Raw genomic sequence first — 16981 nt, 5'->3', positions numbered from 1 at the left:
AGCAGGCATTTGTGCTGGACCGCAGATGTAACATAACCTGGAAAGGCAGAGCACCTGTGGTGTCCAGGTGTCCACTTATGGACAAGCCATGTGACTTTGGTAAATCACTCAGATCTTCGGAGGCTTAGTTTCTAAATTTGTAACCTGGCAATAGTCAGAGGGAAATTACTCTGAATCTATTTAGTATAGTTCAAGGCCCTCACTACGTTCACTTGGTCATATATTTACGTAAAATGTACAAAGATGTCTTAAATGCAATAAGCCAAGACCACTGTCTCTTTTCACTCCCACTTTCCCCCACCACATGCTGGGGAGTAGCCTTGAACATCTTTGTTGTGGTTGAGGGGAAGTTAGAGATACACTAAAACTGGATTTAGTGACTATATTTATATGGTCTGAGATCATTTCTGTAAATTCTGAAGTTATTGCTGGTGTCCTGGTCTAGGAATGACTTCCAAGCACATTTCCACTCCCTGTTTTCATCCTTACATTTTCATTAGTATTTGAATATTCTTTTTTTCTTAACAATAGCTTCCAAATTGTATTATCTTCAAGTCCCAGAAAAGCTGGATCTGCCTCTGAGGACACTGACACTTACCTCTTTCCATTATTATGGAGATTAATACTGAAGTTTTTCCTCACTTTCCTTCTTTCCCCTTTTTTACCTTCTTTTCCTTCCTTTCTAAAATCAAATAATAATAATAAAGGACCTGAGGCTTTTGTATGTTTTTCCCAAAACATTTTCCCAAAATATTTCCTTCCTCAAATGAAATCATAGGCAAAATCATGGTACATAAAATAGACTAGTAATTGACTAGAATTTTTTCGAAGTTTAAACCTTCATTGTTTGGGAACTAGCCCCAAAGAAGTTTTACTCTATAGAAGAAATGAGATATTACCAATCCTTGAAAAACATAACTTTTAACTCTTGCACTCTTAACAAAATAAGCACCTTGAAAAATCAATCATATTGATCATAGACTGAACTTCTGATGGAAGAATGTGACTTGGCTTTTAATAGTTATTCTTCACATGGGTTTTTCTTTTTGAGAGAGCTGGGCACGAGTGGAAGAAAGTCACAAACTGAATGGAAGAGAAAGGAGGGCTTTGTGTGGGGAACGGAATGTGTACACAGAAGCAGTGGGTCTCTAGTTTTGTCCCTGGCCCCAAAGGAAGGACAGCACCAATCAAGGAGAGAACTGAGCACACACCTTCTGAACGAACCTCTACCCCAATAACCACAGCAGATATTAAATAGCAGGTGAACTCACAAGTAAAGCAGAGGTGAGGGAATTGTTCAGTAGAAAGTAAAAAAAAAAAAAAAAAAAAGTATATTAATACACACCACAATGCTGTGAGAATTCACTAATATATCTGGAAATACTAGGCAATGAGATATTCTCTATCAAAACATTTTCTACAGAACTTAACTATTCAGTGAGCTTTTATTGACCAACTCAGGTGTGCCAGGCACTGTGCTGCCCAGTGAGACTATAGAAAAAAGGATGATGTAGTTCTTATGTGCATTAAGACACATTTTATCCAAAAATGTATAAAACGTTTTCCTGCCTTCTTAAATGAGAAAACAAACAACCTATAGCTTTCTCCTAATGGCCCAGGTACATCATTATCATGGTCAACTAAGTACTTCGCAATAATGCATATTTCCCCTCTTTTATCGTCTCGTAAAAATAGGATCAGTTAACTCAGAGTAGAGGCCACAGAAGTTTACATTGCAGTGTGAATAGTATAACACAGCAGTTTCAATGTGCCTAGACTAGTTCAAGATTCTGAAATGTTTAAAAACATTACTTACCGGCTTCTCGGCTATGTGCAGGAAAGCTGATCTCCACTGAAGTGGCTTATTTTGAAGTTCGCAATTCCTCCATTTGTTTCAGAGATGGCTTTGACAGGACCTCAAGCAACAGGAAGTTTTATAAGCCACAATCATAGTAATAGTCTGATGCTTTTGAGACCTGTGCTGTTATAAAACAAGCCTGCATGTATATAATCCTCGCATCTCAAAAGAGGTTGGAGAAGGACACTGTCAGGGAAGTCCTTTATTCTAAATCTAAAGCTAATGCTGATGTCCCATTGCTCTTTCACTTTTACCAAAACAGTCTTGATGTTCATCCGTTGATGAACGTTCTCTGTTGTCTAGGGATGATCTGTATTTAAATCTTATTTTAACTTAGAGAGAAGAACTCATCATCACCAGTGTTTTCATCACTACATCAATGCTGAAATAACAAACTAGGTATAATAATAGATGCTTAGAAAAGATATTCAGATTATGCTGGCCTTTTGAAATATGAGCCATACACTATTAAGATCGTTGAGTGCTTGGCCAAAATGAAACTTGACTATCATCCCATCAAATTCTTCCCTTCCTTAAATGAGAAAATTCATACTCAGAAATTTTCTGAAACTTAACTATTCGGAGAAATTAAGTCATAAATAATCCAAGCCCTATGGACAGTAAATTACAGAACCAAAACTCACAATAAGAATTCTGCCTTTTAATGCAGACATCTTCCCTCTGTATTATTCTTCCTTACTACCTTTAACTTACGGGGGTGTATTTTCATTTGTTTTTGATTTGGGTTATGCAATACTGTAAAAAGAACCCTTTCTGCTATGGGAGCTGCTTATCTATTTCATTTTCAAGTTTTTATATTCATATTTTAATGGTTTATTTTTCCATCAAATTCAAATGGCTTTATTAGGCATTTAAAATCAGTCATATTGTCTCATTCATTAAATTGGATAAACTATATGAAAACATTTTTTATACTAAAACATAGTTTAAGCTGCAGTGAGACTAAGGACATGGTAGTATAAAATATAGTTACCTTTTTATTATTTGAACTACCAGGACAGCTTTACTCAAAATGACTGAAGTTTGCAAATGGATTAGCACTTTGTAATCAGTGCCAGATTTGATTTTTTGTTAAAGTTTTGTTTATCTAAAAACAAATGCAGAATTTCCTCACTCCATTTTTCTTTTCTCAGCACACATATGCACACAGATAGAAATAAGAAAAATCTACTCTTCCTTTCAAGAGACTCTTCCTCAGTGAAACACACCCCCTCACTTGTCTCTAAGCTCTGCTTCAGCAATAAAAACAAAATACCCAGTTTTCCAAGATGAGATTAGTATAGCAATTCAGCATAGCTTAAGAGCAGGGACTCTGTAGCCAGAATCCCTGTGTTGCGATTCTGGCTCTACCATTGCTAGGTGAACAATCCTGGACAAGCTAGCTAACCCTTCCTTCCGTGCAGATGGCAGAGAAACAGCATCAGCTGAGGACAGGCCCTCGGAGCATAGCGCCCTCTGGAGGCCAGAAGAAGAAAGGTGACAGTGCAGGACACAGGAAAGGAGTGGTCAGAGGTGCAGCAGCAGGCAGACAAGTGCAAAGGCACAGAAACTTAGAGAAGAATGAGTTTCCATGAGGGCGTGGCCAACAGTGACCAAGTCTACTTAAACCACAGAGCACGAGGACTTAGTAAAGTCAGTGTGGACATCAGTGGCATTTCGAAAGCGAGGTGGAAGTGATAGCCTTCTGATTTGAGGGTGTTAAGGTGTAAGTGGTGAGGAAGCAGAAGTTCCTTTATAAACAGGACTAGAGGGCAACATACGTATTTTTATTTCTTTTCCATCACCCAAAATAGAGAAGACAGATTAGTTAGTACAGATTATCAGACATGGAAGATGGAACCAATGGAAAAAAGAGAAAGGAAAATCAAGAAAACAGTCATCTTAAGTTATCTGAGGACTCCATGGAAGAGCATGGCACTAGAAAGGAGCAAGAGAGAAGGGTTCTCTGTTCCTCTTCCTGCCAAACTCCTGCTCATCCTATAAGGTTCAGCTTAAAGTGGCTTCACAAATGAAACCTTTCCGACTGCCCTAAACCAAGTTATCCAATCCCTTATCTAAAGTGTCTGAGTATTTTGTTTATATAATTTTTATAACAGAAAATTATACAATATTTTATCTATCAACATTTCTACCCCATATATTAGATAACAAATTTCTCAGAGCCAGGATCTAAGATTCCTTCGTTTTTTAAAATTTGTAGCACAAGGCATAGCACTAGATCAAGCACTATATTAGTAGCTATTTAAAATAAATTGATGAATTAGCAATAGGAAAGGGAAAAGGGCCCATTTAGTGCCGAGGTATATCGAAGGAGGGGAACATAGGCCCTAACACATCTTGAGTCATTGTCCTTAGTCTCATTAGTGGGACAGTAAAAATGAGAATGTTAAAATTAGGATAGGGAATTAAGTAGATAGAGCAAGAGACAACATAGGCAACCTCTAAAGGATCTAATAAGTCATTAATACGGTTGCTGAGCTCCATTGTACAGACCTGTTACAATGAGGAAGCATGAGTTTATAGTATGGCCACTTGGTTTTTTGTTTGTTTTTTAGCTTAAAAAGTTATAGTTTTATTGTCCTGTAGGACAGCAACCGATTCTACATCTAACTTAGTTTTATTTCAGCCTTCTTTCTGTAATTCACTAACTGTATATAGCAGTCTTTCCTATCCTCTTTTGGACCAGCTTTACAATTCTGCTGAATTCCTCATAAATAAGTCAGTCTTCGACACTTGCCCACTATTATTTGTATGAGATTCATATGCTTCAGCTTTTTGAAAGTTGTACTTTGAAAAACTCTGAGCATGCATCTGTCCTTTTCTGAACCAGTAGGAAATCTTCATAGAAGAAAGATGGTTACTTATCTATACAATCCCTATCGTTCTTAAAAAAAAAAAAGTGTAAAATGTGTTTTGATGGAAGAAAATAGAATGTTCTTTCAATTATCTGTAAGTATGCAGCTCAGCCAAAATAAATAGAAAAGGTATATTTCCTTGCATATTTAAATTAACATGAAAAATCAACAGGGAAGATGGTATATTATACTTGATAATAAAGGTATGAATGAATATTCTCCTCAACCAATCCATGTTATTTAATCTGTGGCTGAGGTGTTGTCAGAAGCTAAACAGAGTTAAAACATATATTCTGATAGAAAGCCCTGCTTTTGAAGGAGGTATGGTAAGATAAAAGTATTAATTTTTGATTTAGTTCATTCATAGCCTCATAGCCTCTCATAGCTTCTCTTCATATTAGGAACTCTTTTTTTTTTGGCTGAACCTCATGGCAGGATCTTATTTTCTTGACCAAGGATCAAACCTGTGCTCCCTACAGTGGAAGTGTGGAGTCCTAACAACTGGACCGCCAGGGGATTCCCGAGGAAGTCTTTTATAAATTGAATTTTTCCAGTTTTATGGAGATACAATTGACTTACATCACTCTATAAGTTTAAGATGTACAGCATAATTGTTTGACTTACATATATTGTGAAATGATTACTACAATAGGTTTAGCCAGCATCCATCATCTCATAGATATAATAAAAAGAGAAAGAAAGAAAAAAGAGAAAAAATTTTCTCTCTTGTGATGAGAACTCAGGGTTTACTCTTAACATTAGTATACATTATAACCAGTGTTAATGATAGTCATCATGCTGTTCATTACATCCCTAGTACTTATTTATCTTGGAGCTAGGAGTTTGTACACCTACCTCCAATTCCCCCTTCCCCCAACCCCATCCCCACTTTTTTTTTTTATAAATGTATTTATTTATTTGTTTATCTTATTTATTTATTGGCTGCTTTGGGTCTTCATTGCTCCACATGGGCTTTCTCTAGTTGTAGCGGGAGCTACTCTTCATTGTGTTGCGCGGGCTCCTCACTGTAATGGCTTCTCTTTTTGTGGAGCACGGGCTCTAGGCACATGGGCTTCAGTAGTTGCAGCACACAGGCTCCATAGTTGTGGCTCACGGGCTCTAGAGCACAGGCTCAGTAGTTGTGGCGCCTGGGCTTAGTTGCTCTGTGGCATGTGGAATCTTCCCAGAGCATGGCTCGAACCCGTGTCCCCTGCATTGGCAGGAGGATTCTTAACCACTGTGCCGCCTAGGAAGTCCCCCCACTTCTGGTGACCACACTCAAGTTTTTTTATTATATGAAGTTTTCTGACTTTTAGCTTTAGCACCTATGATTCCACTAAAAGTGTAGAAGATACAAGTATAGGGGTGAAGAGCATGAGTTTTGTAACCACAGAGATCTACATCATAGTTAAGATCCCAGCCACTTCTTAGTAAAGATCTTGGATAAATTACTTAACGTGTCCTAGCCTCAGATTTCTACTAATAATAATGCATTCTCATTTTTTCATTAAATGTAAATTGAGGAGGATTTTAACTTAAAAAAAATACTGTATGGTACAGGTGTTTCATATTCTTATTACTAGAAATTTACTCTTCATATTTTAATGATTAAATTGGTTTACTGGGGACTACCTAGGTGGCGCAGTGGTTAAGAATCCACCTGCCAATACAGGGGACACGGGTTTGAGTCCTGGTCAGGGAAGATCCCACATGCCACAGAGCAACTAAGCCGATGCACCACAACTGTTGAGCCTGTGCTCTAGAGCTCATGAGCCACAACTGTTGAGCCCATGTGCTGCAACTACTGAAGCCCACGTGCCTAGAGCCCCTGCTCCACAACAAGAGAAGCCACAGCAATGAGGAGCCAGTGCACCACAACGAAGAGTAGCCCCCACTCACCGCAACCAGAGAAAGCCCATGTGCAGCAATGAAGACCCAATGCAGCCAATAAATTAATAAATTTATAAAACAAAAAAAATTAACAGGTAATAAAAAAAATTGGCTTACTGGTGTTGCCCTCTTGGTTTTATAGGGGTTCTTCTTCCCTCCTCATAGTCTTCTATAACCTAAATGTAATAATGAAGAAAATACAAGTAGAGCTTGTCCAGATTGAGTCATGGAAAAAAACAGAGAATTTGATGCTCTGTGAAGTGATAATCAAAGAATAACAAGAATGAATATTGACATCACCAAGGAATAAGTCAGTCATGATGGTATAGAGATGAAGAATTGTAGGAAGTTTTGTAACTAGTATCGCAAAGATATGGGTTGTTGTTTCCTTTAAAGTAGTGCCTTGGCGCAAAGAATGAAGGAATTTGGGAAGAATCAAACAGAAGGCAGAAATGGATAGATGTGGGTTACAGAGAGAGTAGATTTTATTCTGATTTAAAAAAAAATTTGAAAGGCTTGTCAGGTAAGAAAACTATAAGCTATCGTGGGGCTTCCCTGGTGGTGCAGTGGTTAAGAATCCACCTGCCAATGCAGGGGACACGGGTTCGAGCCCTGGTTTGGGAAGATCCCACATGCCACGGAGCAACTAAGCCTGTGTGCCACAACTACTGAGCCTGTGCTCTAGAGCTCTCGAGCCACAACTCCTGAGCCCACGTGCCACAGCTACTGAAGCCAGTGCACCTAGAGCCTGTGCTCTGCAACAAAAGAAGCCACAAAGAGAAGCCCAGGCACCACATCAAAGAGTAGCCCCTGCTCACTGCAACTAGAGAAAGCCAGTGCACAACAGTGAGGACCCAACGCAGCCATAAATAAATAATAAAATAAATCTTAAAAAAAAAATTATAAGCTATTGTTTTATTAATAGGAAATCAAAACTTTGGTTTTTTTTTTTCCTTCTAAATCACCCCTTTCCCTTGATACTTGGACAGGTGAAAGAACCCATTAGAGGATGATAATGAATGACATCTCATACAGAAATTATAGTCATGGAAAGATCATGACATAATATCGGCGTGCAGAATATCCGTTTTTAAACCCCCACTCTCTCTACTCACCACTATTTGTTGTGTGTCGATTATAAGACAGTAGTTCCTCGGGGAAATAATGTAGTTTACTCAGGGCATTCATTCAAGCTTAAAAAAAAAAATCCAAAGAGACAGAGAACATATTAGGTTAATATTCGAGGGTTAATGAGGACTTAGGTATTGTAAAGGTTACATTGTGCTAATTAAAAATAATTGCACAGTCCTAGAATTAGGGAGCTTTCACAGGGGAAGGTCTCAAGGCCACTGCGCCTCTCTGGATTTTTCAACTTGGCTGTGTACAAACTTCAGTAGTTACCTTATATAATTAGATCCTGAGAAAACTAGTTTCTCCAACCAAATGCACTAGAGCTGAATTGAGATCAGAAAGTCAGTTTCATCGTTTCCAATGAGAAATATCTCTTTCCAAAGAAGAAACTTATTTTTGAAAGACAGATTAAGATCAGAGGTGGTTTAGTAATTAAAAGGGATCAGAATAAAGAGGGGCCTAGAGACTTTCTTTTCTGAGTACCACCAACCCAAATATGTCCCAGGCCCCTTCCAAGGGCTGAGAACTATTATTTCGTTTTTATTTTCTGCTATATCCATGTTTTCCATTAAAAGCTTTCTTTATTAATTCAAGGGTACAGTGTCCAGTAAACCAACTTTCCTTTTTAGCACTTTTATCACCCGGTTCGTATAGCAAGTTTGTGGTAAGTACTGGGTCACCTCCAATATAAGAGAGAAGGAATGTGAGGCCATTCATAAATTATCCTTGCTCAAAATGTCATGTTACAGCATTTATTAGTAAATGAACCATAAAGTTATTTTATGCTTCTTTCCAATTTTATATCAAAACATTAGAAATGAACTTTTCCCTTTCTGTGCAATTGGAATACTACTTACGGTGTTCCAAAGGTAACCTTTATGTATGGGTTCATTTTTGACTTGTGATTAATCTTCTCACATGGTTCATCCTTGACCACTTTGAAGGCTCTAGAGAGTAGTAACAGGAGGGATGTATGTTACATGCTTAATCGCCCCTCTCAAAGCATGAGACATAGGAAGGGGCTAGAAGAGCCTTCCTCAGCCCAGCAGCCTCATGGAGATCTAGAGAGCTGTTGCTTTGTGCTATTCAGAGCACCCAGCATCAGAGCTTGCACAGAGTGGGCCGGAAGCACCTCTCAGGAGGATATTCTTTCCTAAATTTAAAGTTCAGGAACATGGTGGAGAGTCCTCCTCCACATCACCTATAAGAAAGTTGGAAGAGCTCAGAGGTGGAGGTGAGGAGAGATTGGCCCAGTCAGTTTGCAACTGTGTATCTGTATTAGTTTCCTAGAGATACTGTAACAAAGTAACAAACAGATGACTTAAGGGAAATTTATTGCCTCATGGTTTTGAGGCTAGAAATCTGAAATCAGGGTTCTGCCTGGTTGGTCCTTCTTCGGGCTGTGCAGAGAATCTGTCCCATACTTCTCTCCTAGCTTCTGGTGGCCTCAGGCATCCCTTAGTTGTGGTTGGCATTATCCTTTTGTCTTTATATTGTCTTCCTTTTGTAGGTAGATACCAAATTTCCCCTTTTTGTAAATGTACCAGTCCGGGTGGATTAGGGGCCACCCTAACGAGCTTATCTTAACTTCAAATACTGTATTTTCAAATAAAGGTTAGAACTTCAGCACCTATTAGGGGGATACATTTCAACCCATAGCAATGTCCTTCTTGAATCATCAATATTTATGTGAAAATTGAAGCCATGGCACAAATCACAGATGTGTGTTCCCCTCTCTTTTCCCAGGGACTTTAATGTTTTAATCATATATGTGTATATGATCAGCGTCCGTATCCCCTTGCAATTGTCCCCTACTTAATATTAATTTCCCTAATCTACTGTCCACACAGCTGCCAGGAGACACTTCTTAAACACAAAAAATTGATGGTGTTACTACTTTATTTTAAATTCTTTAGCTTATGGTTACAGAGTAAATACAAACTCCTTAGCATAAAAGTCAAGGCCTTTATTGCCATAAATGGAAGATAATATTATACACTTAAGAGCTGTGAAAACAATTTTTTTTTTTTTGACTGCGTTGGGTCTTCACTGCTGCGCGGGCTTTCTCTAGTTGTGGCGAGCAGGGGCTACTCTTTGTTGCAGTGCTTGGGGTTCTCATTGTGGTGGCTTCTCTTGTTGCAGAGCACAGACTCTAGGTCTGCGGGCTCAGTAGTTGCAGCATGCGGGCCCTAGAGAGCATGGGCTTCCATAGTTGTGGTGCATGGGCTCAGTATTTGCAGTGTGAGGGCTTAGTTGCTCCAAGGTATGTGGGATCTTCCTGGACCAGGGATTGAACCTGTGTCCTCTATGTTGGCAGGCAGATTCTTAACCACTGAACCACCAGGGAAGTCCCAAAAACAACTTTTAAAAGGGAAATCTTAATAGAGTTAACATGAAATATTATACATCAGAAGGTACATATTCAAGGTGATAAGGCAAAAAACAAGGAAGACAAATATGATGGAACACAGATTTTAATTTTGATTTATATGTTAGCCAATTCAAATCAATGGGAAAATGCTGACAATAAATAAATGGGCAAAAGGCATAGCTATACACCTCACAAAACATTTTTAAAAACTCTCCAATGTATTGTATACGTGAAAATAAAATTTTAAATCAAAAAATACAAATCAAACAATAATGAAAAGCTTTTCTTTCTTTCTTTCTTTCTTTCTTTTTTTTTACCAAATAAGAAGAAACTGTTTTTTCTTTTTCTTTTGTTTTAAATCAATCTAATCAGTGCTGGTAAAGATGCACTAATAGTCAAAGTCATTGTTTTTACATTCTCAAGACTCTAAAATTGACCATCAGATTTAGAGCTTATTTCCTGGTGGCAGAGAATGAGGGGAATACAAGTCCTTGACACCCACTAATAAAACCTGGCCATTAGTTATCCTGGATTCTGACTACTTACATTAACTAACTTCCCATACCCTTGAAGGAGGCCTAGAAAAGAGGTAGGAGAAAGGCCTGGTGTCCCAAAATAATGAAACACAAACTCTCCAAATTTACTTCTGGAGCTAGAGAAACAGGAGGTTCTATTTTTTTTTAATTGTTATTTGTTATTTTATCAGAATTAATCCAAAGGGTATAGATTCTTTTTTTCCTCTTTCTTTCTTTCTTTCTTTCTTTTTTTTTTGGCCATGAGACATATAGGAGGATCTTAATTCCCCAACCAGAGATCAAACTCTCACCCCCTGCATTGGAAACACAGAGCCTTAACCACTGGACCACCAGGGAACTCCCCTATAAATTCTTGTTATAATGAGAAATTACCCCATTAAAAACAATAAACATAACTCTGTCTTACATATCCTAACACAAATTCCATCACTTGTACTTAGCAATCTCTATCAATTTTTATTCTATTTTTTCCTTTCATGGTTCAAACTCCTACAATAGTGTGGCCAGCTCCCACCCCATTCCACCAGCTAGTTCCTTTTCTTATAATCTGGTTTCTACAAATACCATCACCCTGAAATATTTAAAAAGGCACCCAGATCTGCTCACTGTTACCACTGCCCCTGCCTGATTTCCATTCCCTTTTTCTGCAAGAATCTATACTATTGAGAGTTACCCTTTACTTTAGGGATAGCTCCTCCTTTATACCCTGTCCTTACCCTAAACATTCCTTGAGTGATGCTTTATTTCCCAGCACATTAGGCCTGTTTCACGTCTTTGCTCTTAAAACCTTTGCTTTTCTCTCTACCAATGAGTTGGCATCTTTCATTAATCAACAGCACTGGGAGTACATTAGGTGCTTAGTAAAATTCATTCTTTAAACAGAACAATCATATTGTGTTTATATAGTTGTGATAGGCAGAATAATCCTCTCCCCACCAAACGTGTCTATATCCTAAGCCATGGAACCTGTGAATATATTACTTTGTATGGCAAAGAGACTATGCTATGATTAAGTTAAGGACCTTCTCGTGAAGGGACTATCCCAGATTATCTGGGTGGGCCTGATGCAATCAGAGCTCCTTAAAATAGAGAAAGGTGACAAGGCAAGCAGAGAGTCAGAGCAGGGTATGAGAAACACTCCACCAGCCACATCTGGCTTCGGAGATGAAGAAATAGGAAAATGAGCCAAGGAATGCAGGTGGACTCTGGAAGCTGGAAAAGGCAAGAAAATGGATTCTTCCCTAGAGTTTTCAGAAAGAACACAGCCCTACCCACACTTTGAATTTAGTTCAGTGAAACCCACTTCGAACATCTGACCTATAGAACTGTGAGATAATAAATTTGTTTCAACCCACTAAGCATTTGGTTATTTGTTACAGTAGCCTAATGAAACTGATACAATAGTACTTTGTCATTTTCCGTTCTACCCAATATGATGTCACACAGGCAACATTCAATATTTAATGAAAATGGAAAAGACACTTAGGATTTGTCCCTTTCTGGATTTTTACAGGCTATGAAATTCAATCTGATATGTTCAATTGTAATATTTCTGAACATCTGAGATTTATTTAAGAATATGTAGAATAATATGAGACCTTTTTTTGGGACTAGGAGTTGCAACAGAGAAAAATTACTTTTCCAATAAATCAATGGACTTGATGAGTCTATTTATTTTGCCATCAGCCCAATTGCCTTTCTGTTCTCCAGCAGTCTACTAGAAAAGATCGATTATTGATGATGGCTCAGATCCCTCTCTTTCTTCAGTGGCTGCTGGCTTAGCCCCTTCTGCCCTGTCATCTCCCCGGGGCTTGATATGCGCAAATTGTGCAACCCAGCTAGGACTCCCCTGCCTACAGTAAACTGGCTGAGGCATGCAGGTTAAATACTTCCGTTAGCTCCTTCTGTGCATTGAAATTTCCATACGCTTAATGCTTTTTAGTGTACCAAGTGTGTGATTTCATTTCATCTTCACAATAACTTGGTGGAGGAGGTATTATTGCCTTCATTTTACAGTTGAGAAAACTAAAAGTTAAGGGGAGTTCCAGATAGTGAGAGGAAGGAGATTTGAACAAAAATCTCTTAATTCCTGATTCAGTTATAAAACTAATGCAGTTTTACTATATACAGCTATTCTTGCCATTTTACCTCAGTGCCATTATTCCAGATATGTATTTTGTAAGTGTAGTTTTTAATAGTTTATCCTTCCATTTTATTACTCTTTTTTTAAGCTCTTTATTGGAATATAATTGCTTTACACTTTTGTACCAGCTTTTGAGGTACACCAAAGTGAATCAGCTGTATTTATACATATATCTCCATATCCCCTCTCTCCCACGACTCCCTCCCACCCTCCCTGTCCTGGACCTCTAAGGCATCACCCATCATCCAGTTGATCTCCCTTTGTTATACAGCAACTTCCCACTAGCTATCTATTTGCAAGTGTATTTTTAATGATAACATAACTTATGCACATTATAATGTGGAAAACACAGAAAATCATCCATAATTCTACTACTCAAAGATAACCACTGTTACTATTTGAGTGTATTTCTTTCCAAATATTTTTTCTATGCATTCATCCAAGTATATTTCTTTTGGCATGTATTTTTATTTAGAGTTTTGTATCCCATTCCATTTTTATTATTCTGAGTGAAGTGAGGTGGCATTCCACCCTTATGTTATTTAAAATTGTACTGTATTGCTTTTCAATGACCTATTTTTCCTATTTATACTAAAATATAAATAAAGAATTAGTCCACCCTTCTTGAGTTAACTTTTTTTTCTTCAAGATTAGAGCTGTGCTTCTCAAAATGCAATCAGGACCAGCCCCATCAGCATCACTTGGGAGCTTGTTAGGACTGCAAATTCTCTACTGAGTCAGAATCTTTGGGGGGAGGCCCAAGAATCCCTCTCCAGGTGATTTTTCACACATGATAAAGTTTGCACTAAAGTTTTGGTTTCCCATTTGTGTTGATGAGGCAAAAGCAGCTAGTAAACCTGTTACAGGTTAAAGACAAGCAGAATAATTGTCACACATTGAAGAAAAAGAAAGAGCTTCTTGCTTACCCAGAATTCCCTCATCCACATGCTTTCAACTCTACTATTAGGCAATTACTTGGGTTAAAGTCTATAGACCTCTTTAAAATGCTTATATGCTTACTTAGAAATGCAGTAGTTACCTTTACTTACTATCTTCCAATCCTGCTTTCATATGCATATACTTCTCCTGGTGAGCCAAGGAGGCATTTATCAAAATCAGAACAGAATGAAGGGTAGGTACATTTTAAGTTTCATTCTGACAGCTTTTTTTAAACACCTACCATGTTACATCAATATAGAGTAGAAAAGAAAAATATATTTTCTAGATCCCGCCCTCACGGCAATTCAGTCTTGTTAGGAAATAAAATTTTCATATATGGTTTAATTAACAACAGTCGATCAAGTCCTAAATTGACTATAATTAAGTATTACAGTACGTGAGAGGAACAGTGTATGCCCTGGACTGTACAGAAAGCTAGATGTGTTGATTAGGGAAGGAGGAATGTCAGTGGTGCCTAAATAATAATTACTATGTTAACAATAAACAGTCCACTTATTAATTACTATACCTATGATACCTATTCCCCAGACAAGGCTAAATGAGATTAGGAATCTTTGCCAATGTTATATAAATAGCACTTTGTGGAGTCAGACTTTAAACTCAGATCTGTTTGACTGGAGCCCTTCTGTCTTCATAGTTAACCCTGACTAAGGTTTACAGATTGAGAAAGGCCTGTAGAAAACCGCAGGCAGAGGCAACTCCAGGAAGGATGAGCATGGGTTAAACAAGTTCCTGTGTCAGCAGAAAGCAAGGTTGGTATTGGCGAGTTACTAAAACCGAAAGAGATCTGTAAGGATTATGGAAGGTCTTGCATGCTTAGATGGTGATCTGGGATAAACTATCAGAGATGCTGAAGAACCATTACACAGTTTTTAAACATAATGAAAGTAATGTTTTAGGACTAGACTATCATAGGGAGAAAAAGCATAATTGGGTGGGAAGGGAGGAGATATTTGGGTAGAACAGTCAATTAATAGGGTGATTGTTGTAAACCAGATACCAGATGATAAGGAAAATAAATGGGGTGTTGGCAGCGGGGAAAGAGAATAATTATTAAATCTTAGAAAACAAAGGTGAAAGTTTTTAATGGTAGATTGGCCAAAGGGACTAGTTGGAAAACCTGAAAATTTGAACCTGATGTTATGGTGATTTTGATCTGTACACAAAAATTGTAATAATCTGAAGAAGGATTGTGAAAAATTAACAAGGCAGTTGGCTTTTTTCAGCGATCGTCGTGAGTTTAAGTCGTTCTTTCTTGCTTCCTAACTACATCGGTCCACCTAGTCTCCATGTCCTGTTGATCTTAAATCCCATCTACTTTATCCTGCCTCATTTGCTTTATCCTTTCTTATAACCTTTTATAGCTCTGGCCATCTTTCAATAGGCCTAAGGCAATTACAGCCTACATGCTCTCATTACCTTCTGAATCACTTCCCTAAGATCTATTGTTTTGCTACAAGGAACTTTCTTTCTGAAACCTACCTCAAATTATGGCATCTTTCTGCTGAAAGTTTAAAAAAATGTCTTCACTGTCTTTTATTGCAGTACTTTACTTGGTATGGCATTCAGAATTAGAGCAATCATAGTTTATTATCCAAACAAGACAACTGGAGATTGAAAGTGGCATATTAATAAGTACACTGGGACAAAAGGTGTATGGGCTGTGTGTAACTTTCTGGCCACATCCTCTTCCATTAGTGCTTCATGCATGAGCAGTGCCCAAGTACTGAGTGAACAGTCCCTACTCCAAAGGTCCCTGATCAGTGTTGTTCACAGCTGTGCCTGTGTTGCCTTATCTACTGCTCAACACATCATATAGCCTCAATAACTATTTGCAGAAGGAAGGAAGGAAGCAAACCTTGAGTAAATCAAAGAGTTTTAGAATTGCTTTAGTCTAGTGTGTTGTGTTGTTGAAATGAAATAGAATTTAAGGTCTAACATCCTTGAGAAAAAGAAACCATGGAAAGATAAAGGGAGGCAAAGAGAACATGGGAGAGGAAAGTAGAAAAGGGAAGTGCCAGAATCAGACCTGCTACTTCATAACTTAGCAAAGGACAGATGCTAGGAGTGTTGAATTCAAGGGCACTTTAACAAGAGACTCCACTTATCAGATAGATAGATTTTTACCAGAAAGAGTTCTTAGTTTTGTAAAGAGATTTGTCAAATTCATCTTAAAGGTCAATGTGGAGCTATTAAAAAAAGTTTTCACAATAGTGTTTTAGAAGTTCCAGCTACAAAGGAGGTACCTAAATGTCCATTTTGCACTTCTGAAAACAGGTGCAGTCTCTGTGAGAAAAGGAAATGTGTTAGGAGCATGGGAACAAAAGGGAAAATGATGAAAAAGAACCTACAATCTAATTACATAAATGTCACTTCCTCCGAAAACTAGATTTGATGTAATTAAAGTACCTGTAACAAATAAAATGAAGCAGAGACATCTCTTTCCTTTTTCCTGAAATACAGGAAGATTAGAAACCACATGCTATTTGTGGGAAATTTGTAGACAAAAAATGTGTGTGTGTGTGTGAGAGAGAGAGATTTTCCTCTGATCTCTTAGTTGATAGCCCAACAGTACAGCCAATAATCATGGCCTTTCAGTAAAGTCCTTTTCAGTAAGGAGGCGATATCTATAAATAAGTACACATTAAATATTTTTCAGTGACCATGAGCCCCTGTGAAATAAACATTACATTTATTCAACAATTTATTGATTGTTTTATACCTTTCCCCAACTATAAAGCCATAGCAGGAACTTACTATCTTTATTAGGTCAGAACCAATGCTTATAGACTAAAGATCAAGTTATGAGTTTAAATGTAGAGAAAAGAGTGCTCATTCTAACGAGAGGATACACTCCTAAACAGCGGTTCGGTAGCATTTGATCTATTACTGGGGCGTTTATCTTGGGAACCATTTTTTTGGATGCTGTCCTCATGTAGGATGTTTCCTTCCAGCCATCTATGAGCCTTCCTGTGAAGCCTACAAACACCTAGGTCAGACATCAAATTACTACTGGATAGATCCTGATGGCAGTGGACCTCTGGGGCCTCTGAAAGTTTACTGCAACATGACAGGTAACTATGGCATATTTATGGTTCATGAAAATTGCTTTTCTATATGTCGAGAGTAAGTAGCACCACTGAAGTTTATTTCTTCTGTGCTGTATTCTTATCACAACGTGTAATAAGCTAAATACTGCTACCTTTGTTAGGCTAA

The 16981-nt window shown here is 37.9% G+C and overlaps 1 protein-coding gene across 1 annotated transcript in view; it reads left to right on the top strand.

Annotated features, from left to right (window-relative positions):
* The window catches only part of CNTNAP2 (contactin associated protein 2), a 2049865-nt gene that overhangs the window by 1298872 nt on the left and 734012 nt on the right, over positions 1 to 16981 (top strand). Inside the window, exon 12 of the mRNA XM_057731238.1 lies at positions 16720 to 16839. Within this exon, the coding sequence (XP_057587221.1) occupies positions 16720 to 16839 (120 nt within the window). The remainder of the gene's footprint in view (positions 1 to 16719; positions 16840 to 16981) is intronic.

This window comes from Hippopotamus amphibius, chromosome 4 (assembly GCF_030028045.1).
Source record: "Hippopotamus amphibius kiboko isolate mHipAmp2 chromosome 4, mHipAmp2.hap2, whole genome shotgun sequence".
Lineage (NCBI taxonomy): Eukaryota > Metazoa > Chordata > Mammalia > Artiodactyla > Hippopotamidae > Hippopotamus > Hippopotamus amphibius.
The sequence above is the reverse complement of the archived record's forward strand: the minus strand, read 5'-3'. Positions and strand labels throughout refer to the sequence as shown.